Source organism: Populus alba, chromosome 4 (assembly GCF_005239225.2).
Source record: "Populus alba chromosome 4, ASM523922v2, whole genome shotgun sequence".
NCBI lineage: Eukaryota > Viridiplantae > Streptophyta > Magnoliopsida > Malpighiales > Salicaceae > Populus > Populus alba.
Window position 1 is genome coordinate 10,924,668 of NC_133287.1, and position 24,304 is coordinate 10,948,971.

Consider the following 24,304-nt stretch of genomic DNA (forward strand, 5'->3'; position numbering starts at 1 on the left):
CTGCTGGCCTACAGCCCTTAACATGACAGAAAATTAGTTGTTGTGAGCCTTGTGACTATAAATTTTGGAGTTTGTCGGGAGAAGTGGGGCCCAAGAACCAAATCCAAGCTTTCAAGGGCAGTATAGCCCACTCAAACACAACCCGCGAGCAAAGATCCACCCTCTAATTTCTCTCTCCTTAGCATTGCAAAATAAAAGCTGAATAAATTCGGACATGAAGACTCCAACCTTAGTTCTGTAATAATCGGAGATGAAGACATGGAAATTCAGTCAAAATTAACTCTTAGAGCTAAATTATAGATCCGAGCAGCTAATGACTGTTCATCTTCTGCTGTCACACAACGAAGTTATTTTCATTTTTTTTTTTTTTTTTTATCATATCCTCCATGAAAGCAAGAACGTGAAGAGTGTTTTTCCACTTCCAATCTTGAGAATACTTTCTATCAACTCATAATTATAACTTCAGCTATCATCTCGAGGAGAAAAATTAAGATTAAATCAAGTTTTGTTTATCATTGAATAGACTTCTCAAGTTTCGAAAATGCTCACAGCAGTCTCGGCTCCTCCTCCTCCTCCTTGATAATGATATTATTAAATCAGTTTTCATAGACAGAAATTGTCATATATTTATAGGAAATTATTTTCTTACACTTCTTAAAAGAATCAACCTATGATGATAATCGGAAAGCACCCGTTTGCCAGCGATGTTGAGCCTCCAAAGATAGTCCCATTTGAGGCTATAATTTAGAATTCTCCCTTATATATTAAAGCACCCATTTAAATATATAATAGAATTTGAAATTAGAATAAATCCTTAAAAAAACCTCTTTAGAAAGGATTAGTTTTTCTTCTTTTATGAATTTTTGTTTATGATAACATATGTTTCCGAATTAATTAGTTTTCATGTGATTGATTTTTTATTTCTTTTTTTCTTTTAATGGTAAGTCATTTAATAGATATAGTCATTTAATAGATTATATTGGTCAAAAGAGGAAGCTTGAACATATTATTTTTCCACACGGAGGAAGGTTGTTTGATGAGAGTTTTAATATTACGGATAATAGAAGAAATTTTTTTGGCAAAAGCATGATAAGGATTGACAAAAAAAAAATCTATTTTAGAAATTTTTTTGATATCATCTAAAAGGCTAACCTCATAAAGATAGTCAAGTTTAGTAGACGTAGACGTTGACGAATAAAAAGAAAGGGGGAAGATGGAAGAAGGAAAAAAGAAGTCAAAAGAGAAGAGGAATGAGGTGAAGATGGAGAAGAAGAGGTCATAATCACCCACAAACTAGAAGGGTTCTGATACCATAAACTAAAATAAAAAAAAATAATATCTAATTATCTTTTTTAAAATATGTTTGTTTGATAGTAATACATATTAAAAATAAAACAAACATTTTTATATTTTACCTTAACCTTATATTTGAATACAACTTTTAGATTTCGATTTAAAAAATAATATATGTTATAATTTACAATTCATACATTATTAGATAAGATAAAAGTATTATTGTTATTAGAATATACTATTCTATCTTGTTTAATGTGTACTAAATACAAAATAAAACAAATTATCGTGGTAAATACAAAATATGAGAATTATTTTTCTAGTTCAATTTAACCTTATCCATCCAATCAAAATTATGTACCAAACATTACCTTACTTTAATAACAGTGTAATTTTCATTTAGTAAAGGTAAAATGACACGTCATCGTGAAACCGATCGACTAAAAGAAATTGGACAAAAATACTTGATTGAAAGTTTTGAAATAATTAATAGATTAGAACAAAAAACAAATCCATGTACTCGATTGAGAGATATTGAAAAGTTGGTATACCAATAATGTAATTATGCCCAGATAATAACAGGGTGTCCAAAGATTTTTAAAATTGGGGGGGATAGCTGTCACCTGTCAAGAAGAAATTAGCCCTCTCTTTTTATTTTTAAGTTATTAAACTAATAAAATAAATAAAACAAAATCATCCTTTTACTTTAATATTAAAAAACAAAACAACACAGCACTACAGTGCTCCATCACTACTCTACACTTGAAGCTAAATTCAAAGAGGTTTTACAAGGGTTTTTTTTTCTTTTCAGATTCCCAAATTCAAAACCCTAAATCCAACGTCTAATCCAATACCGATCAATCCTTCCTCGCTGCCTAGGGTTTCTACTTGTGATCGATCGATCTGTTTCTGTGTTTGTCGTCTCATTTTACTCCGTTTCCTCTTCGATGCTTCCAGTATGTTTCGCTCCAAACCCTAGAATTCAACGGTAAGCATTCACTTATCATTTATTATACGTCTGCTTCTTCTTATTTGCTATAATCTCCTTTAGATCTCTCTCTATGGTTTGCTTCAATCTCTTTCTGGTTGGTTGCTAAGAAAATGACAGAAGATTGAAATTTACTTCTTTATTTACGTAATTAGTTCCTTCTTTTAATTTCGCATGTTTTTGTTCAAATTGGAGAAATTCAGGTGATTTTTTTATTTTATTTTTCAGCGACCAAAGGAGGAATAAGAAGTGAGATGGATGATGCATGGGTGAGAGAATGGTGCTATTGAATGCTAATATGTAATGTGAAGTGATATGAGGTATTGAATATGATCCATGGAGGTGGGGAGAGTGGAAGATTGCATGAAAAAGTAGGGCATACTGGTAAGAGAAAATCCCGTGCAAGCGGAGATGAATTTGCTCGAGCGATTGGGAAGATTGCTGTAGCGCAAATGTGTGAGAGTATGGGCTTTCAGTCCTTTCAGCAGTCTGCTCTTGAGACGTTAACTGATGTTACTACTTGGTATATACGGAATATAGGAAAGGCTGCACAGTTGTGTGCTAATTTAGCTGGTAGGACGGAGGGTAATGTTTTTGATGTTATTCAAGGATTGGAAGAGTTGGGTTTGCCACAGGGGTTTGCTGGTGCTTCAGATGTTGACCACTGTCTTGCAAGTTCGGGTATTGTTAGGGAGATTGCTCAGTATATTGGCGATGCAGATGATATCCCATTTGCTTATTCTATTCCTCCTTTCCCAGTTGCTAGAGAAAGGAAGCCTGCGCCAACTTTTTCCCAGATTGGTGAGGAGCCTCCTGATGAGCACATTCCAACTTGGTTACCTGCATTTCCTGATCCCCAGACTTATGCTCAGCTGCCGGAAGGGAATGAAGGACGTGCTGATTTAAATGCAGATAATATTGAGTCTGTAAGGCAGCACCAGAAGATGGATGTGTCTTACATGAATTTGCCACATCAGTTTAATTGCAATGGTTCTGAAGGACCTTCCTCTGTTGCATTTGGTGACAGTGCTAAGGCAACACAAAGGACTGTGAGTAACCCGTTTCTTGCTGCTCCTCTGCAATTTGGAGTGAAGGAAGTGTCGCATGTTGTTCCTCCAACTAAGCTTTCTGATGAAGCAGCTGTGAGATATCCTGTTGAGCAAACCCGTACCATGGATAACAATATGTCAGTGATGAAGACATTTGCTCCTGCCATTGAAGCAATGAAGAGTAGGTTATGTGATTCTGAGGAGGGACAGAAGAAGGTGTTTTTCAATCAAAGACCTGCTGTGCAATTTAAGATTGGGGTTGGAAAGAATTCCCTGGATGGAGCTCCAGATTTGAGCCTTCAGAACAAGGGTATCAAGAAGATCAGCATGTGGTCTGGACAAGATAGTGAGAATGATGATCAGAAAAGGAGAGCTGAGAAAATTCTAAAGCAATCGATGGAAAACCCTGGTGAACTGGCTCAGTTGTAAATTAGAAATTGTACACTTGTTTAGGAAACTGGAAACAGAATCAGGTTCCAGAGTAGTTAAGATCATGGCCATGTGGTTATCAGCACATAGCTCTAAAAATCAGGAATTACGAACTACAATAGAGAATTGTTCTCACTTTAGCAAGTTTCGGAGGTATGTGAATGCTAATTTATTATCATATGCAGCTGTTAGTCAATGATTTTTTTTAGTGGAAATACTGTCTCCTGTTTCTGTTCTATACTGGATTGATACTTAGATTTGGCTATTTATGGTCAGAGCTTAATTTTTTCTCAACATAAGAACACTATAATTGATCTTACAAACAAAACAGATATGTATATTATGCTACATGATTGAACTAACTGAACTTGGAAGGCAATTTTCTGTTGACACCCAGCATATCATCAAATTCTTTATCTTAGTTTCTTGTCCTTTTGGAAACTCAATTCACATTTGTGGCATAATTTGTAAGTGGCCATATATTTCCAATATCGACCATGTTGTCTTCCTTTCTCTACTTTTATTGAGAGTAATGTTTTATGCACTCATATTGAGGGCATTATTGTAAAGTTACCAGGATGCATTTTAGAATACAAAGTGAACCAACATTTGGGACATTTGAAAATCAGGTAGAGATTGGGATGGAAGGTGTATGTAGTCACTTGTAATTCCACTATTTTGAGACATTACCAGACACTGGAGGTGTGTTTTGTGGAACCTCAAGTCAATAATTTCAGGCATAATTTGATTTGTAGGTTTCAAGCCTGATAATCTTCACCTCATAATCTGATAATTCTCTTTGACTATCAATGTAAAGAAACAGAAATCATAATTCATCCTGCTATTGCGTCACATACCGAGTTAAAACTATTTGGACTTGAAACAACTTAAAAAAAATGCTTTGTACAGGCTTCTGTTCCTTATGAGATGCTATGGACAGCGTGGAAAGAATGAATCTGTTTTCTGATTATACTTGCTGCTTTAATCTTATGGTATTATTAGACTGTAGCTGTAGGAAAATAAGAACAAATAAATCTATGGTTGATGCTTTATGGCATGTAGTAACTTGCCGTGTGTCCTTTTGTTTTCAAAAGTTTGCTATTTGTTATGTTGAAATCCCAAATACAAGAACATGCATCTACTAGATGCTGTGGGGCCAGAGACAGATTAGTGAATGAACTTCTTTCTTTATTGATTATTCTTTCCTCACCCAAGAGCTTGTTCCCTGGCATAAAATTCTTTTTGATCCTATAACACTGTTGGTCATGATAATATGTTTTTTTTATCTTTTTTTATATATCAATATAGCGTTTTCAGGAGTCTTCTTCTGTCTCACAAGGATCATGGAGACAGAACAACATCAACAAAACTTTTACCAAGTCTTCTGCATGAACTTTTCTTTCCTTTGCTTGATGATGTCTTCCTCTTGGACTTCTCAATAATGTTTCCCTTCTAGCAATCTGGAGGTAGGGTCTAGCCTTTCTGGCTATGGGATGCAATATGGGGATTGCATTGAATTCTATATGATCTGTCTTGTTTTTTCATTTCATTTTTGGGTAATTGTCAATCCTGTCTTGTTCTAGGTGATTCTCAGTTCATGCGTTTTACTTGTGTGACCTTCTTTACTCTGTTTCTGTATTGTTGCCTTGTTGTTGTTGATTGTAATTTGTAAACATGTGTTCATCTATCGTATACACACACAAACATAAACAGCATGCTCTCTTTTGGAATTTAGGCAGGTTGTGGTCTTCCCATCTACTATTTAGTTTTTCTGATTTTCTTGGACAGTATTATTAGATTGGTGTTGTATCCCTCGACTTTTGGATTGGAAGTTGAAACATTAATATCATGGTCTTTTGGGCTCGTTGGTTCTGCTCAGCTATTTTACCATAGGTTGTTCTCAGTGACACGGAGATGTCTGTGGTGCTAGACTAGTATTTGTTTGACTTATGTTGGGATTCTCTCCCTCTCTCTGAAGCTATATGATCATATTTCGTTTTTTTCTTTCTCCTTTTTTCTTCTCCTTATTAAAGTGGAGTTGCAAAGGTGGCTAAAAAGGTATCTCTTCTATAAAATTAACAAGCTAATTGCTAGAAAGATTAAACTATTTTAGGAATTTGTTTGCAACTATTTCAGTTATCTTTCTTTGGGCATAGTTCTTTAGGATGTGCATGCTAAATTTAAAGCATGGCTGGACGTAACACTCGTAAGGTTAAGGATACTTGCATATACGCACTGTAATTCATATTTAAGCTTCTTTTAAAGATTTACATGCTACCATAAAGCTAATTTATACTCGATGAATTGTTTTGATTTTGCCTAAAATTGGAACATCAGTGGGAGGGACTGACTAAAAATATGATGTTGAAATATATATATAAACAGTTGCCTGTGATGCTCAGCTAACCTTCCCTGTCAGCCAATCATCTCACTGGTTATCACCTCAGTTACAAGTCCTTAAAGATCAAACGCTCTACATTCCTTGAGTTTCATCATGGCAAGTGGTCCATTGATCTCTCTGATGCATCGTATCTTCAAATCCGATGCTTCTTGAAGTGTCGTCTTCATCTTCAAAAAGGCGAAGCGTACCTTGTAGCCTATCTATCTCTCACCCAGTAGCTGCTGCCCTCTTTGTTTCTTCCCGGCCTCATTTTTCACCATATCCACTGTTTGGAAGAATTTTCCGGTGGTAATTTGTTGACTAATATTTCATTCACAGCATCGAACATAAGTTTTCCTTGAATTTTTGCTTCAGTTTCTGTCTGGGAAATCTTTTTTACTATTCCGATCAAATGATTTAGAATTTATAAATCCTCTAATCAAAACCTCCTATAAGAATATAGAATATGTCATAAAAATCTCTAATCTAGAAATTAATAGCATGCATTGGATTAATACCATTGACAGAGTTATCACTTATAAATGTTATGCTCAAATCACACTCTAAACAACAACAAAAAAATTAGATTAACTACTGAAGGTTTAGTTGATGTAATAGCTGATTTAATTGCATAGCTAAAGGACCAATACCATCTAAACATCTCACAAAACCACTCATGCTCTTAGTGCTGCTTATAAACAGACTTTACTAACTAAATATAAACTCTCTTATGTAGAAAAAGGAATTCGTACCCCGGTACCCTTTGTCATGGCTAAAAACCTTTCCTTGGGAATAATTCTAGGTAATTATCTCCATACAATGTTCTTTCATAACACATCTGGATGAGACTGCATCACAACCAAAATAAAGTTCACCAAATACATTTTCCACTTTGTGATGCGAAATTTATGAATATAAAGATTAAAAAATTCACTATTAAATTAATAATATTTTTAAAAAAATTAAATTCAGACTTGTGATTAAACTCGACACAACAATAATATCGAGATACCAAAAGTATGAAAACACCATCACCTAACACCTATAAAGAGCGTGAACGAGAAGTATAAAAGACTTCATGAAACTTAGTTAATTTTTCAATAAGTTAGAATAATTCAATGAAGAACCAAATTAAGATAATTTCCTCTCTCAAACATGATAGATTATTCTAAAATTAAAATCAATAAAAAAAAAATCTAAATACAAGCTAAATAACTCATTTATAATAAATAAAAATATTATAAATAAGTCTGGAAAAATAATTAAAGAGTTCTATGTAAAATAGAAAAAATAATCATAAATCAACTAAAAAACTAATATAATTCTCGCACAATAGCTTCTAGACCTTATCACAAAGCCTTCTCGGTGTTCTATTTACCTGAAATTTTAACCCAATATAAAACAAGACATCTGGAATCTTTTGGTAATTTTTTAGCCTGATCCTATAGTTAGATTGAAAGTAAAATTGTGTATTAGAAAAAATAAACTAAAAAACTGCTTCTAATTTCTTTGAAATGATAAGGAAACCACCTCTTTGTTTTTTCCCGGCCAACATGTTTTATGGTAGCCATTGTTTGGAAGAATTTTTTTTATGGTAATTTGTTGACTAATATTTCATTCACAACATTGAACATAAGTTTTCTTTGAATTTTGGCTTGAGTTTCTGGCTAGGAAATATTTTTATGGTTGTAATCATCATTGAGTTCTTGAAAATAATCTCAATTTCTTCCACCTATGATTTTCTTGTAAAAAAGAACTCCTTGTTAAATAAGTAGTCTATAAATCATAAGGAAACAAATAGCAAAACCTGTATAATAACTTTTGCCTTGTCTTCAAACATATTGTTCTTACTTGTCTAGATGAATTACTAGGCCTACTATATGTGGATGGAAAACTTGAGATGTCTAATTTCCATTCTAATTATAATTGTACCAAAAATTATACTTGTAGCTTTAGATATGGCCCAAACAGTACATAAAGGTATAGCTTAGCAGATTTGCAACTTGTTAATCCAAATATCTAGATTTAACTCAATCAATTTCTCTTAGATCCTTTTAGTTTTAGAAATTATAATAGGCCCAATTGATACCTCTAATGTATCATTTAATGATGCTTACTGATTTGCATCATCCTTTCTTTCCTAAAAAAGGATTTGTCCTCAAATCAATAATAGGAACATCATTTATGGGCAATAAGTCCTCATAATCCTACAACAAAGAAACTCAAACACTAGGAATACAAGAATCAAGTTTATTAATGTTATATTATGCTTTCATATATACAAGTAAAATCACAGATATGTCATAAAACTAAGCATTCTTAATCTCATTTTCTTTTGCATAAAACTAACTTATTTCTTTATTTTATTTTTTATTTTTTATTTTTTCCTCACTTTCTTCTTTTTTCACCTATTATTTCTTCTCTCCTCTTTTATGATAATGGTATAAGTGTGAAAGTCTTTCCATGCTTTTCAAGAGAACATCTATTCTAAAACCCATCGTGCTTGGCTTTCTTATCAAATTGCTAAGAATACCCCAATAGTAGATGGGTAGCATGTATAGAACCACATCACACAAAACCTCACTCTTATACTCTCCAACCAAAAAAGAAGTCAAAACTTGTTTATTAATTCTTACTTCATCACATTCATTTAGGCATTCAAATCTATAAGACCTCTCATGCTTAATAGTGTTCAGATTTATTTTTCTAACAAATATAGCACTAACAATATTAGCACAACTCCTATAATTAATTATCATACTACATACCTTGTTACTTATATAGCATTTAGTATAAAATATGTTCTCCCTTTATTGCTCTACATCATCATTCTTAATCCAAACATCAATTGATCTCTTAATTACTAAAGCTTCTCTATCATTGGATACTCAACATCACTACAATCCTTAAGTGGTAACTTATCATCCTTATATTTTTTGTTTTCAGATTTAATCTCCCCATGCTCTCTCATAACCATAACCTTTTTATTTGGATATTATGAAGCTATATTTCCATTACCTAAACACTTAAAACACTTAATATCATAGTTATGATTTGTTTGAATTTTGGTTTTACCTTGGATAACAGTGGTTGAATCCTTCTTTATAGCGTTAAGTGGTTTAACTTTTCTTTCTATGATATTCAACTTTGATGGGTAGCCCCCCCCCTCTTTTATAATTCATTCTTCAAGCTATAAAAGAACCTAAATTATCTTATTGGCGTGTAATAATCTTTCTCTTTAATTGTGTCTTTACCATAGTAGCTATGTGAACTATATACCATACTAGTTATCTCTCTATTCAAACCCTTTAAAAACCTTGTCATTATATCCTCTCTATCTTTTAAAATATTATCTCTAATCATGACAATCTCCATCTTTTTATGGTAATCCTTCATACTCTTAAGCCCTTAAGTCAAACTCTGCAATCTTTGAAATGATTCCCTATAATAATATCCACGAACAAACCTCTTTCATCTCATCCCAAATCTTTACAAGCCTTTCTCTATTTCTTATCCTACCTAAAATAATTTGATCCTACCAAATAATAGCATAGTCAGTAAACTTAATACCAACAAGTTCTACTTTCTTTTTCTCAGAGTAATGGTGATAACAAAAAATCAACTATACTTTTTTCTCCTATTTTAAATATTCTTTAAGATCGTTTTTTCCTTGAAAAGCTGGAATCTTCATCTTAACGATAAAGACCAACCCAACATTACTCATAAACACACCATTAACCTATTGAAGGTGCCAAGTGAGTCTATTACAAAGGCTAGGGCAAAGAGACTTAAAGAGGCATTAAATGGGCTAGTTCAACACATATAGAGCAAAATGCACATAGAGAAGCAAGAGACACTTAAGGATCATAATGGATAGCCTTTAATTCATCAAATCCAAGTCTAAGAAGAGCCTAATTCGAGTTCTATAGAGGGCTAGCATGTTCGGCCCCAAGTCAGCTTTGACTTGGCTTATCTTTTATATACATAACAAAGAGTCCAAGTCAACATATTATTGTCCTAAAGAAGCAAGGATTTTTGGCCAGATCTGGTTCCTAAGTTAGAAAGGATTAATTAAGTCAAATAAATTGGTTCTTCTAGTTAAAGAAGGAAAACTAAGCGATTATAAAGACATAGAGAAAGATTTGTAATCCTTTAAGATTTGTTAGAGATATAATGCTTTTTTATTAAAAATCAAAAGATAGAGATACAATATATGAGATAAAACAGGGATTGTCTGATCTTAGGTAACTTATCAAGTGTGCAAACTTCTTTCATTTCTTTATCTGGTTTTGTTTCTTTTTTTTATGAACTATGAACTAGTAGAGATAACCTTCGATGATTGATCTTTCTATCTCATTTCTCAAGGAGTGGCATTCCTACCTATGATCAAGGTGAAAAAAGAAAAAAGTTTTTAAGGTTCCTCATATTCATGCGCCACTTTTCATAGGAGGTTGATGTTGCAAAAAACATTTCTTTTGATAACAACTAATACCTTAGTCCACATAATGGTTAAAGGTGTAGTTATGAGCTCAGGGAATGTTTGGCAATCTTGAATGTTCCCCTTGATGCTCTTTTTAACTGCTCCCATAGGAGACTGATGGCGTTGTAAAAACTAATAGTGCTGTGAATACTTTATTCATGCATGGAAACAAGGGTGTCCTAATCTAGTCATGCTAGCTTCTTTTACACTGATGTAGTTTTTCATTATATGTTTGATGCTAAAGAGATTTTTGTTATGGAGAGTGTCATAACCCATTTTAATTTTTAAGGCCGCCGAGATGTCAGGTGTGATAGAGAGTATACAATTTTTTCCATAAAGAATAGTTTTAGACTCAATTAATTAAGGCTTATTCATTAAACCTTTAGAGATAGGCATTGGTACTTTTGTCTTCTTAGTGTGTAATGGTGAAGAGTTTTGTTGTGCTCTTTTTAGTTTGAATGCTCGTGCTAAAATGAAAGATGAGTTTAAGGATGATATCATGAAAGTGAAGAATAGAGTCAAACTAAAAAATATGGTACCATGCTCGCGCATATGTTTTATTGAAGGAACTTTGCACATATCATTACTTTCTTGTATGACAAGCTCTAGGATGCTTTTTATATTTTGTATATACTCTCAAAGGCCTATGAGTCTTTCATAGTTTCTAGAATGGCCTTTACAAATAGTATTTAGAAATTTAAGTGTGTAATAGAGAGTCGAGTGTACAATATTATGTGATAAAGTAGGGATTCTCTCATTTTATGAGGGATGTGTTCTTGCTCGTAAACTCAGAGAGTCATGAAATTTATCTTATGCCTATCTCTTTTTATAATGTGTGAGTGAGACTCGGATAGTGATTGATAATGTTTGAATCATTTTGAGCATTTCATTTGAGAATAATCTTTATTGCTCTTTCTAAATATATAAGAACGAGCATTACTTGTTTTCTTGTCATTATGTCCTGTTTGTTCAAGGAATTGGAGTTAGCATTGCATACTTATTTGTGCTTGTTGTTATATAGAAGAAAAAGTATAAAGATCTAGTTGCGTTGTCATGACAACATTATTAAGCATCTACACCTGATGAGAGAGTTGTTGGAGACATGGTGAGTTGGAGTCCCTATAATAGGGAGATCAATTATTCTCCCTTATCCTAGAGTTTTTCAAACATGAAAAGTGTTTTTGGTAATAAAATGTGAAATGAGAGTGAACTAGCTTTTTATTTAGTTTTTTATAAATGACACCACTAATGAACTCAAGGAAAACTTCACACAAAAATTAAGCTTTCCATGGTTTGTGAGCCTTTGAGCTCATCCTTTAAGTACACCTACGGTTGTTTGATCAATTGATGCAAAGAAAAACCCTTTTTGACCGTTAGAAGAGGATGAAAAAAATTCTTAGTCTAGAAGTACAATATCTTAGTGCTATTGGTGCACTCATGTATCTTGCAAATTATATAAAACTCAATATAGATTTTGCAGTCAATTTATTGGCAAGATATAATTACACTCTCACAAAAAGATGCTGAAATGGATTCAAACATATATTTCACTATCTTTGCGAAACAACTAAAATGAGGTTATTTTATAGTGGATCAAATTCACAATTGACTAGATATGCAGATATAGGTTATCTCTTTGATCCCTATAAAGAAAAATCACAAACAGGTTATCTGTTAACATATGGAGGTACTGTAATTTCTTGGAAATCTGTCGAACAAATATTAGTAGCTACTTCATCAAATCATTCAAAAATTATTGCAATTCATAAAGCAAGTCAAGAATGTATATGGCTAAGGTCAATTATTCAGCACATAAAAGAAAAATACGGATTGTCAACCATTAAAGATAGTTCCACAATATTGTTTGAATATAATATTGTATGCATCAACCATTGAAGATAGTCCCACAATATTGTTTAAAGTTAAGGTTGTCTACATCCCTCAACTTAGAGGAGGCTACATTTAAAGAGACAAAATAAAGCATATCACACCAAAATTTTTATATACTCACGAGCTTCAATAGAAGAGAAAATTGATATCAAGCAAATCAGGTCAAGTGATAATTTAGCAGACTTATTTACAAAGTCTTTATCGGCCTCAACTTTTAAGAAGCTTGTCCATAATATTGGAATTTGTCATCTAAAAAACTTATCATAAAACATGTATTTTTTGAGGTCAGTCAATGTAAATTCCACTCTTTGTCCTTCACTTAGGGTTTTTTTCCCATTGAGTTTTCCTTTGCAAGGTTTGATTTGATATATATATATATATATATATATATATATATATATATATATATATATATATATATATATATATCATTAGAATTTCTTAGACTTTATAACTCTTGGGTTTGGTCTCTTGATTTTCTATAACACTTGAGTTTTCTAGTGTCCTTTAATGTTCTCATTTTCTTCTTCTATAAATTGATTACCTGTAATATATTATAAGCATTGAGAAAAATATATAAGAAAAGGTATGAACATCTTTTTCAAGTTTTATTCTAAATATGTATGTTTTAACTTGTTCTTTATTTTTTTTAACAAAATGTATTTAATAGTTAAGTTTTTGATATGCTAAAAAAAATTAATTCCACCAACCGACAAACACAAGGAACATAAGCCTACGAGTTTATTATATAAAATGAGCTCTTATCTGTTTGATTAAGATATTAGTTTCAAGTTTGTGAGTCATTAATATAAAATTTAAAAGAAATATATGGTTTGTTTTATTTTAATAGGCAATGGAAATTAAAAATTCTAGTGAAGTTGGGCAAAAATTAAAAATTACCTCACCTAAACAAACTTCTTTGACCAGTTTGGTTGGTGGCTTCACCACTGAGTTGAAGGGCTCTCTTTTTCTTTTTCTTTCTCTCTCTCTAAAATCATCTTAACAACTTGTTGGAAAAAATAGGATTAAAGTGTTCAAATCAAATATTCACTCTCTAAATAATGGTTTTTTTAAAAAAAAAAAATTATCTTTCAATGCATGGCACCCTCGGCTTTACTATGGTTGGTTTGATGATGATAGACTTTGGAATTGAATAAAATTTATATGGTATGGTGATGAATTTTTGGGATATGTTTTTTTAGTTTGAGGATAATTTATTTAAAAATTATTCATTTAATCAAGAATGGATTTTTTTCACTCTTATTTAAATTTTAAAATTAATATTTATTATGTTTAATTATAAATCAACATGTGTCAAGTATTTATTGAATCGTTTTTGTTAACTAACTTTCATTTTGGCCCCAAGAGAACAGAACATGGACACCACATAACTAATATAACAGCAGTAGATACTTGACTCGTGTTTCGCCGCGAGTCAAATACTTTTTTTTAAAAAAAATTATATATATATGTTTTTTTCAACACTTTTTTGTATTTTTTTAAGTGAAAATCAAAAACTTATACATACATGCAATTAAATAAATAAAAAATTGTGTTAATAAATGAAAAAAAAAAAAGATATATATAATAAATCAAGATATTTAATCTCATAAGATGAGATATTTACTTGATCGTGTTAGTTGAATTTTTTTTTATTAAAATAATATTTTTATTCAAGCAAAAAATAATAGAAATAGACACAAATTAAATTGATTGAATAAAATAAAATGGGAAAAAACACTATATAAGGTTACACATTAGAAATATTATTTGAAAATAATTTTTATTTTATTTTCAAAAATAAATTCCATCTATACAAAAGATAAAAAAACAAAAATTATAGACTCTTTAAAAAAAAAATTGTTATTTCAAAGATATACTATAAAAAAATGAAAGAGAGAATGAGTATTAATCTAAATATAAATAAAAATAATTAGATAAAAAAACTGTATAATAAAAACATTAATTTTAAAAAAAATTAGAAAAAAAATATTTAAAAAGAAAAAAGAAAAGGCTAGGTGTTGCGAGACTTGACCCATATTATCAAGGCCCACGCACAGGCTTACCCTAGCAGGCCCGAGCAATTGACCCCTTAATGTTTTTGTTGCAATTAAGACGGATAACATATTTTCCATCCCAATTTTTTTTTTTTAAAAAAAGCAAACAATTTGTTGTATATGCCTAAATTCTGGCTACTGTTGTGGTCAGAAAATTAAGACTTATGTTTTTTTTATTTAAAAACCAGTTTTTCAATTTTATTTATTTATTACCCCAAACAACTTTGAAACAATTATAAATCCATTCATGCCTTAAAAAAAAATCAAAAAATCATCCTTAAAAACAAAATTAACCTGAAACAAAAAATCAAACCGAGTTCAAATCTATTTTTTTTTCATGAATTTTAAAGATAAAAAAACACATAATAGAAACTCTCCTCATCAAATGAAACCAATTGACACAAAAATCGATCATTTTGATGGCATAAATTGGTGTCAATGATATTTTTCTCTCTACTGTCAAGATTCAATGGCCTCTCTCTCTCTCCTCTCTCAACCATGAACTAAAAAAAATAAAAATAAATTTTTGTACCAAAATTGAATTTTAAAAAAATTGAGCTCCTCTCTCAACCATGGACTAAAAATAACAAAAATAAACTTTTATATCAAAATTGAATTTGAAAAAAATTAAGGCATGAAAATTATATAATTTACGTGATTTTAAAAGTTAGAGGACCAAAATATATATTTCTCAGAACTTCTAGAACATCACCCATGTTTCGAGTCTTTTTCATTTCAATCTCTATTTTTCCAATCTCACCATTGACTAAAAAATCAGAAGCAATTAGCCTTAAATTAAGATCAAATCACTTGAAATAAAATTTTAAGGACCAATATAAATTGTAAAAACATGAAAAAGACCATTCACAGTGATTTGTGTGTGCTTGAACAATTCTGACATCTACAGTGAATATCCCACAAGTTTTAATATTTAGTATATAATAATATAATATAAACCCTATCAATATAAAAAATGGTGGAAGGTTTCAATGAAATGAATTGGAAGAATTTAGAGACGACATGGCGGGTAAAATATTGTGAAAATGCATGGTTTCCCTTTCGCTTGAAAGGTTTATGAAGACTTCATCGGTGCATATCTCATTCAACAGAGGCAGTCGCATTTGTTCAAGAAATTTGCAAGTTTAATCTAGTGTTAGCCCCTAATGTTTAACACATACAAAAATTATACAGAGGAAGAAATGAAACCTCAGTAACCCTATAGCGATGGGCTCAAACATCTTGCAATTTGAAACTCACAAACGATTACCAAGCATATCCTATGCTTAGCCTTGCAATTTGCATTGCTCATGTCAACGTTTCACTGAACCTGTCTCAAGAGGAAGATCTAATGGTTAAAACTGAAGATTTCCACTTGGAGGTCTCAGGTTCAATTGTTCATATCTGAAAATGGTGGAATGAGATTGAAAAATATATAAAAAAAGAAATACCAATGTGTAGGTTCAATTGTTCATATCCTCATTGCCCTTGGATCAATGCAAGTGAATATGCTATAAAATACAACGTAAATTTCACATCCCATATCAAAATTTGGTGAATCTCTCACAAATACTATTTAGTCAATGATAATTAGAGCTCATAAAACCTTCTCAAAATGAAAACCCCTTTTTTCAAAAAATATAAAGAATCGACCTGTTCTATTCTTGAAGCTAATTTAGGAAAAAAGTCACTCATTTGATTCCTAGTTAGCAATTTGAAACCTTGATGAAAGCCATGCCCTGTTCTTTCCCCCGTGCTCTCTATCACGCTGACCATGTGAACTACATATTGAGCTAGCGAAACCATACTGAATGTTAGCAGAGACTCACGTTATCTTGTCACTTGTACAGGACACACTGATCTCATAGCCTTGAGGAAGAAGCCCCAATTTGGACTTCTTTGAGAGATAGCTCGTTGACCAAATGGGTGGTGTTCTACAAATTCCTGCACATTATCAGCTGCTGCCAATTCTTCCAGATAAACCCTTAGATCACCTCCAACACCTGCCATGAATAGGATTCTGTTCTTAATCATTTTCCTAGTGTTCTGTAACTTACATATATGAGAAACTTCACATTTCCATTTTCATAAATGAATTTCTGGCTAAGCTAAAGACATTTAAATCTAGATGATTACGCAATTCACAAAGGGCACAAGTAGCATAGTCCAAGTCAGGATATCTGCTGGGTCTTCAGTATGAGCCTCATCCAACATAAATCAGAAACATCAGTTGAAGAACATTTGCATGGCACTGCGTCAAAAAGTTACTTACCTAAATAATTATCATTGCTGTTCTGAAACTGGTACGGATAAGGGAAGATTGCAGTGTGTGCCTACAATTTAAGTCCAATACAAGCATTAGATCATCTGATCAAAAAACTGTAAGAAAATTACGATAACCAGCCTAAAAGAAGATAATATAAGTACAAATACTTACAGGATTAAGCAAGGCTTTGTAAGGAGAATCATCCAATAACATCGTATTTGATTCACTATAATCTCCCTTCTCCCATGGAAGTTCAGAATCGTCTTTTTCCCAAATTCTCCTCAGTTCCTTAAAAACCAAGGGTTTATGCTTGTTTTCTAGAGTACAGAACTGTGTTGCAGTGCATTTGGATAGATCCTAAAAGAAATGAGAGTGAGCATCTTAAGAATCTGTGTACGCGTCGACTGTAGGGTGATTTTGAAAGGATATGATAACTGGTTGAGTATAAATTTCTGCTACTCATCCCTATCCTACGATATTTTGCAGAATCATACCCACCAAAGGAAACTATATAAGAATGTTTTCCACTTGTCTATTTAAAAAACCATACACTTTACTTTGACAAACTCATATATGCTGGTAAGACTAGTTCATTAAAAAGGGAAACTAAAATATATATATATATTTTTTTTTTTTTTAAAAAAAAAAGGAGCTTGAAACAGGGAGGTGGAAACAAATTTGCTAATGCAAGAATCAAACTTGCATATTGCCTTGCAGACTTTACGGAAAAGTGTGAACAAAAAGGAAATACAAGACTTAAAAAAGTGCTTACCCAACAAAACAGCAACTTTTTCTTCATATCTCCCATCACAAACTCAACCACTCTATCAACATTCTTCCTGCAAAAAATCAAGATGTCTGGTGGTCAACTGTAGCTCACAAAAACAATTCCCAGTGTGCTAAGGAAAAAAAAATGTTTATCTTATGAGCAAAAAAAAAAAAAATGATTCCACATTAAAAAGAAATTCAATTAGAATAAGTAGGTAAAAGAGTACCTAGTTCTTGAGGACCAAACACCCACTTCAAATCTCTCAAAGCAGAACTTTAGAAAATCAAAGCAAAAGGGTCTTCTAAAAACTGATACAAGAGAGCAAGCCAATTTAATTAATTGGAGTGAAAATGCATTCAAGTAACTGTTATTTAAGTTTCAAAACTCACCTGCTTTTTTTGCAATCTTTATATCTGCTATATGGCCCTTTGGAGGAGGTGACACTATATCCACAAGCACCCCATTTATATCAAGAATAAGTAGTTTTTTCCTCACAAGACATATGGGTGTTATTTCTAGTAAGCAAGATAAACTCTCAGGGGGTACATTCTCTTTGCCACGAATAGCAAGAGAAGCAGAACATGTTTCCCTATCCAGACGATTATTTCCCCTCCTGTTTCTTCGTCTTGTTTTTGTTTTTTGCAAAGATGGTACTTCTGAAGCCTCCTTGGTTGTTTCCATGCCCTTGTTCACAAGTTTTGTTTCACCTTTATCTGATAAAAAAACCACTTCTCTGTCTGTTTCATCTGATAAACATACAGTTGACACGCTATTCAAATTATAAGTGCTCAGCATGCCACCTTCCTCGGCCTGCATATGAGCTGGATCACTATCCTGTTGATTATTTCTTCTCCTGTTTCTTCGTCTCGCTTTTCTTTTTTGCAAAGAAGGTACTTCTGGAGCCTCCTTGGTTGTTCCCATGCCCTTGTTCACAAGTTTTGTTTTACCACTATTTGATAACAAAGCAACTTCTCTGTTTGTTTCATGTGATAAACATACAGTTGACGCATTATTCAAATTATTAGTACTTGGCAAGCCACCTTCCTCGGACTGCTTATTAGCTGGATCACTATCCTGTTGATTATTTCTCCTCTTGCTTCTTTTTCTTGCTTTTCCTTTTTGCAAAGAAGGTACTTCTAGAGACTCCTTGCTTGTTTCCATGCCCTTGTTCACAAGTTTAGTTTCACCACTATTTGATAACAAAGCAACTTCTCTGTTTGTTTCATGTGATAAACATACAGTTGACGCATTATTCAAATTATTGGTACTTGGCAAGCCACCTTCCTCGGACTGCTTATTAGCTGGATCACTATCCTGTTGATTATTTCTCCTCTTGCTTCTTTTTCTTGCTTTTCTTTTTTGCAAAGACAGTACTTCTAGAGACTCCTTGATTGTTTCCAAGCCCTTGTTCACAAGTTTTGTTTCACCATTATCTGATAGAAAAACTGCTTCTCTGTTTCTTTCATCTGATAAACATACAGTTGAGACATTATTCAAATTATGAGTTATCACCATGCCACCTTCCTCAGCCTGCTTATGATCTGGATCACTATCCTGTTGATTATTTCTCCTCTTGCTTCTTTTTCTTGCCTTTCTTTTTCGCAAAGAAGGTACTTCTAGAGACTCCCTGCTTGTTTCCATGCCCTTGTTCACAAGTTTTGTTTCACCATTATCTGATAAAAAAACTGCTTCTCTGTTTCTTTCATCTGATAAGCATACAGTTGAGACATTATTCAAATTATAAGTACTTGGTAAGCCATCTTCCTCAGCCTGTTTATGAGCTGGATCGCTATCCTGTTGATTATTTCTCCTATTTCTTTGTCTCACTTTTCTTTTCCGTGAAGAGGGTACTTCTGGAGATTCCTTGGTAATATCCATGCCCTCGTTACCACTCTCAAAAATGGATGCTGACATGGAGGTTATCTTGTATTTTGCTTTCAAAGATTAGATACAATTAGTATGTTAAAAACCTTGGTGTTTTCAAATAAAGATCTTTTTTCCACTATTTTCCTGAACTTTATTAGCTTCCCCATATCCTATTTCTCTATGTATCACTTCTCTTCTCATTAGATTCCTGCAAGTGTGGAAAAAGGATCTGAAGATGTTTGAAGTGAATTAAAGAAAAATTCCACTAACAAAGTCATGGAGTATCTTTTAACAATTATTTGTATCTGATGTTTTATGGATTATTTCCTGTTTGTATGCTTTTGTAGTAGGGTGATCTCCTACTTTGTGCCTTTAGCTAATGAAATTTCAATTATCAAAAAGAAAATATTGTGTGACTTGTATTCCTCATCATATGAATTAGAAAGACAAATGAGAACATTATACAGAATACTGGATAACAAATAAATCAAGAAACAAATTCTTGAAATTGGAGTTTCAGCCATCAATCGTCCCCCATGTCTTCTATACATGAGCCTAGAAGACATCCCTTTTAGAGGACTTACACTTGTCTAGCATCACCTATCATCAATCAAGTATATTATGTGGATTCTCAGTGTTTTGCAGGAGTCAAACAAGATACTTAGGTGCACTTGAAAATTCTACCATTTATAGGAATATTGGCTGCAAAACGAGAAAGAAAAAGGCAAAACAACATCCTTCAAGTACTTTAGTGAAGTGATCAAAGTTCTATAATTTTCCCTCTAATTATATGAGTTTAGACTACCTGATAGCTCATCCAGGGATTAAGGCAGGCGCCACTCTATCTGTCTCCTACCCTACAACGCAACACAAACTAATTATCAAACATTGTTTATCAGGTTATCTTGAAACTTCCACAAAATCAGCAATACCACTACCAGGTACCGTCATCCAGTTAATCAATTTACCTTCCTTTATCAAACATGATGCACATTAATACAACAATAACCAATTCTTTTACTTTGAATGCACTAGAATTCTGTATTAAAGAGGGGGATAAAGGAAGACAAGAATTAGATAAATGCAGACTCACATTATAACAAGTAAAAGGTAAGACACGTTGATAGTGAAAAGTGAAAAGGTAAAATGGATTTGTTTTGTGTAACAAACTAACAAAGGATATTGGCTCTCCAATAATGTCAAAACTTTATATTCAACTATTCGACGACAGGAGACGTTGTTCTAACAAAACAAAGGCCAAAAAAAAAAATACACACTCCAATGAAGATTGTTCAATTGTTTTAACAGAAAAGTCCAATCGAAAAGGCAAGTGGATTTTCATATTGCTAATCCCATAAAGAAATAAAAAAAAAAGAAAAATAGAAGACACTCTCGGTTGTGAGCGATGGTAATGTTTTCTAACGTGAACCAATATATGAGACCAGGAACTAGATGCATTGGTAAACATTAATACAGCACCATTAGGCCTGAAAACTTAGTTCTGACTGCCGAAAAGGGCCAAAAGTTTCAGACTTTTCCAATTCCCACAAGAAGAAACAGCTATTTATAGCCAAGAAATGATTGTTTCAGATTAAGATTCACATAAATCCCACGAAACATGGAAAAACAAAATGAGACAATAACCAAGGCCAGCCATAAATCCAAAACAACTGGAGTAACAAGCATATATCATGATAAACATCTTATATAGAAAACTAAAACAACACACTGTTATAAGAAGGGTGAAAAACAATTTGATAGCTGAAGATACAATGCCATTTTATTACCAAAGTAAAATAAATAAATAAAGAATTACCTCGACCATGCCAGAACTTTCAAAGAAATCAATGTAATGGAGCAGGAATTAGAACTCCTATGGTAGGTTTTTTTACTTTGTGAGAAAATAAAGGCAGTGGAGAGTTGGGAGCTTCGCTAGGTTAAGTTTTGAGATAGGCGGCGATACTCCATGTGGAGGGGTATTCACAAGGAGAAGGAAACAAAAGAAACCCAGATAGGATAGCGGACACAAAAAAAGAGACTGCAGGACGCCAGAGCTGCGGTTTTCTCCGATTACTATAATTTAGTCCCCGATCTATTTAGTCAGTAGCTTATTAGATCCCATAACTTTAGACTCTTCCTAATTTTTCCCTGTACTTTCTATGGTCTAACATGTTCATCCTCTTAAATTTCCTTAGCGTAAAATTTATATTTTATTAGAAAAGTGCTCTGGTATTATATTTCAAAGTGCATGACTTTGGTAAAAAAGTGTACTTTTTTTAAATTTTTTTAATTGATAAATAAGTAACATCTACTTTGTTTTTTTTTTTTAGTTTTATCTTCTTCATAGTTTTTCACATGTAATTATAAAATAAAATTATGGTATAAATGTTGGTATGTGTATAGATTTATTTTTTGAATTTTTTTGATACGGTAATCTTAAAAATAATTTTTAAAAAATAAAAAAAATATTATTTTGATGTATTTTGCTATGAAAAACACTTTTAAAAATAACCACAACCACACTCCCAAACAGATCATCAGTAAAAAAGTGTATTTTTTTATTTTTTATTTAACTGATAAATAAGTAAGATCTACTTTGTTTTTCTTAGTTTTATCTTCTTCATATTTTTCATATGTAATTGTAAAATAAGATATGGTATAAATGTTGGTATATGTATAGATTTACTTTTAAGTAAAACTATAATAAAATATATATAAAAAAATAAACTCAAAGTGTAGATACAAGGAATGTTTTATAATTTCTTTGATGAGTACAAATAAAAAAAATATGGAAATAATAATAACAAAACTACTTTTAATGGAAATGAAATTTTTATGTTATTACATTTTATTTATAATTATTTTCGTAAATGTAAATTTTTCCGAAGTCTTTCAACCACTTGTTATACTTTTATGATGATGAAAATTGACTTTATGGATAAATATGTTAAATAAAAGAGGATGAAATTAGCAGAATTTTAAAAGCTGAGCTGAATTTTCAATCAATCTAACGTTGAATAATGAAATAAAAAAAATATTGTAAAACATTTGTCAATGTAAAAATATATTAATAAAACAAACATGGATCAAATTTGACAAAAACAAAATCTAAAGAGGATGAAATTATAAAAACAATAAATTCAAGAATTTATATCAAATAAAAAAATAATAATGAAACAATGGGGATTAAATTTGAAAGATTAAAATGTTAAAGGGGATGAGATTGAAAAAGAATTATAATTTTATAAATTCTAAAAAAAGAAATTCAAATATCGAATGATAGAATTGAGAAAAGAATATCAATTTTAAAATTTAGCAAAACAAACACTATAAAGAATAAAAAATAAAAAGAGCCGATATAGCCGAGGTCTTTTTAAAAATCAATGAAAAATTATATTGAAAGCAAATAAATAAAAATAATGGATCTCAATCTCTAATTGAATAGATGATAAATGATTAAATTGAAAAAAATAGGCTTAAAGAAAAGGGGGGGGAACTTGGGCAACCTTCATAATCCTGGGTTAACCTCTAAAATTTACAACCCGTGAAATCCTAGACTTTGATGCAATTAAAAAGCTCAATTCCCAACCAACTTTTTTTTTACGGGATAAAACAAGAACAAAAATAAATTTAGAAAATTTTTCAAAGTAAGAAAAATAGAAATAATAAGAATAAGGATAAATCTAATAGAAAAACAGAAGGAAGATGAAATTGTAAAATTAAAATCAATTTTAAAAATAATCTCAAACAAAACTAATAGCAATCAAAAGAGCAAAGATTAAATTTAAAAGATTTAAAAAAAGAGAGATGAAATTGAAAAATCATTTTAATTTTATAAATTATTCAACATGAAAACAAATTATAATTAAAAAATGGACCAAATCTAAAGGATTAACAAAATTAAAAGGTTATTCTAAAATTCTTAAAGGGTTGATGTGAAAATCTAAGAGAAGAGAAAGAAAAAAGAGGAAAAAAAAGATCATTAGAGCCGAACCGAGGGGGCTTTTGGAACATGCAACGCCCTATCACAGAGAGGGCACCGAGAAGATTCAAATGACACCATGAAAAGTAGCTTTCGATGGTCGAACAACCCTCTAAGTGCCCCTTGAAAGGCGTGGGGTCGTCTAACAAGTTTTTGTAAAAAAATATTTAACATTTATTAAAATATAAAAAATTTCCCTTAAGTAAACTTGATATTAGAAAAAATAAAAAAACAATCATCATAAGAGGACCAAAAAGCCCTTTAAGCTTAAAGGGCAGTAAAATAATTTATATATTTAATAAAAAGATCAAAACACTCCCCCAATGAAAAATAATTTATATATTTTTTTATTCTAGTGTTAAATAAGTAATGCTATCATGCAAAAAAAAAAAAAAAAGGATCAATCTAACCCTACACAATTTGCAAAAAACAATTTTATCATGATAAGAAATTCATCTTGCCGTTAATGCATAGTTCAAAGATCTCGTGGCTCAAGGGCAATTTTGCATTATACTATTACAATAAATGGAGTTTTGCGTCTTGCTGCACAATAATTGCTCTTTTTTTTTTAAGGTTTTTGTTAATAATTGAGAACTGATTTATAACCTTTTTTTTTTCTAGTTGAATTTTGTTTGGAATGGACTCCCACTTATGAGTTTGACTATGTCAAGCATTTTGTCTTAGAAAGTTGAAATTATTTTATTTAAGCTTTTAATGATGAGATTCTTAGATAAAACTAGTTTGTATGTTGAACAAATAAATTTTTTTAAACATTAAAAAAATATATAAATCTTAAGAAATTATTTGGTATTATTATTAAATCCAAAAATACACTCATTAATTTTGAAATGCTTTCTT

The 24,304-nt window shown here is 31.5% G+C and overlaps 2 protein-coding genes across 5 annotated transcripts; one reads left to right on the top strand and one right to left on the bottom strand.

Annotated features, from left to right (window-relative positions):
- The first annotated feature begins 2,012 nt into the window (after positions 1-2,012).
- LOC118055049 (transcription initiation factor TFIID subunit 8) lies at positions 2,013-3,995 on the top strand. The gene is made up of 2 exons (XM_035066835.2): positions 2,013-2,281; positions 2,510-3,995. The coding sequence occupies exon 2, from the start codon at positions 2,611-2,613 to the stop codon at positions 3,757-3,759; it is 1,149 nt and encodes a 382-aa protein (XP_034922726.1). The 5' UTR covers positions 2,013-2,281; positions 2,510-2,610; the 3' UTR covers positions 3,760-3,995.
- Positions 3,996-15,572: 11,577 nt separating this feature from the next.
- Positions 15,573-21,492, bottom strand: LOC118055050 (uncharacterized). 4 transcript variants are annotated; one of them, XM_035066838.2, is made up of 9 exons: positions 21,281-21,491; positions 20,270-20,321; positions 17,988-19,672; positions 17,825-17,906; positions 17,602-17,668; positions 17,001-17,186; positions 16,836-16,896; positions 16,393-16,566; positions 15,573-15,893 (listed from the first exon to the last, which is right to left on the bottom strand). In XM_035066838.2, the coding sequence occupies exons 3-8, from the start codon at positions 19,510-19,512 to the stop codon at positions 16,394-16,396; spliced, it is 2,094 nt and encodes a 697-aa protein (XP_034922729.1). In that variant the 5' UTR covers positions 19,513-19,672; positions 20,270-20,321; positions 21,281-21,491; the 3' UTR covers positions 15,573-15,893; position 16,393. The 4 variants fall into 4 exon arrangements, with proteins under 4 accessions (XP_034922729.1, XP_034922727.1, XP_073264905.1 ...); XM_035066836.2 differs by lacking the exon at positions 15,573-15,893 and having other exon boundaries at positions 16,083-16,566; XM_035066839.2 differs by lacking the exon at positions 15,573-15,893 and having other exon boundaries at positions 16,402-16,583; positions 21,281-21,492.
- Positions 21,493-24,304: the final 2,812 nt, after the last annotated feature.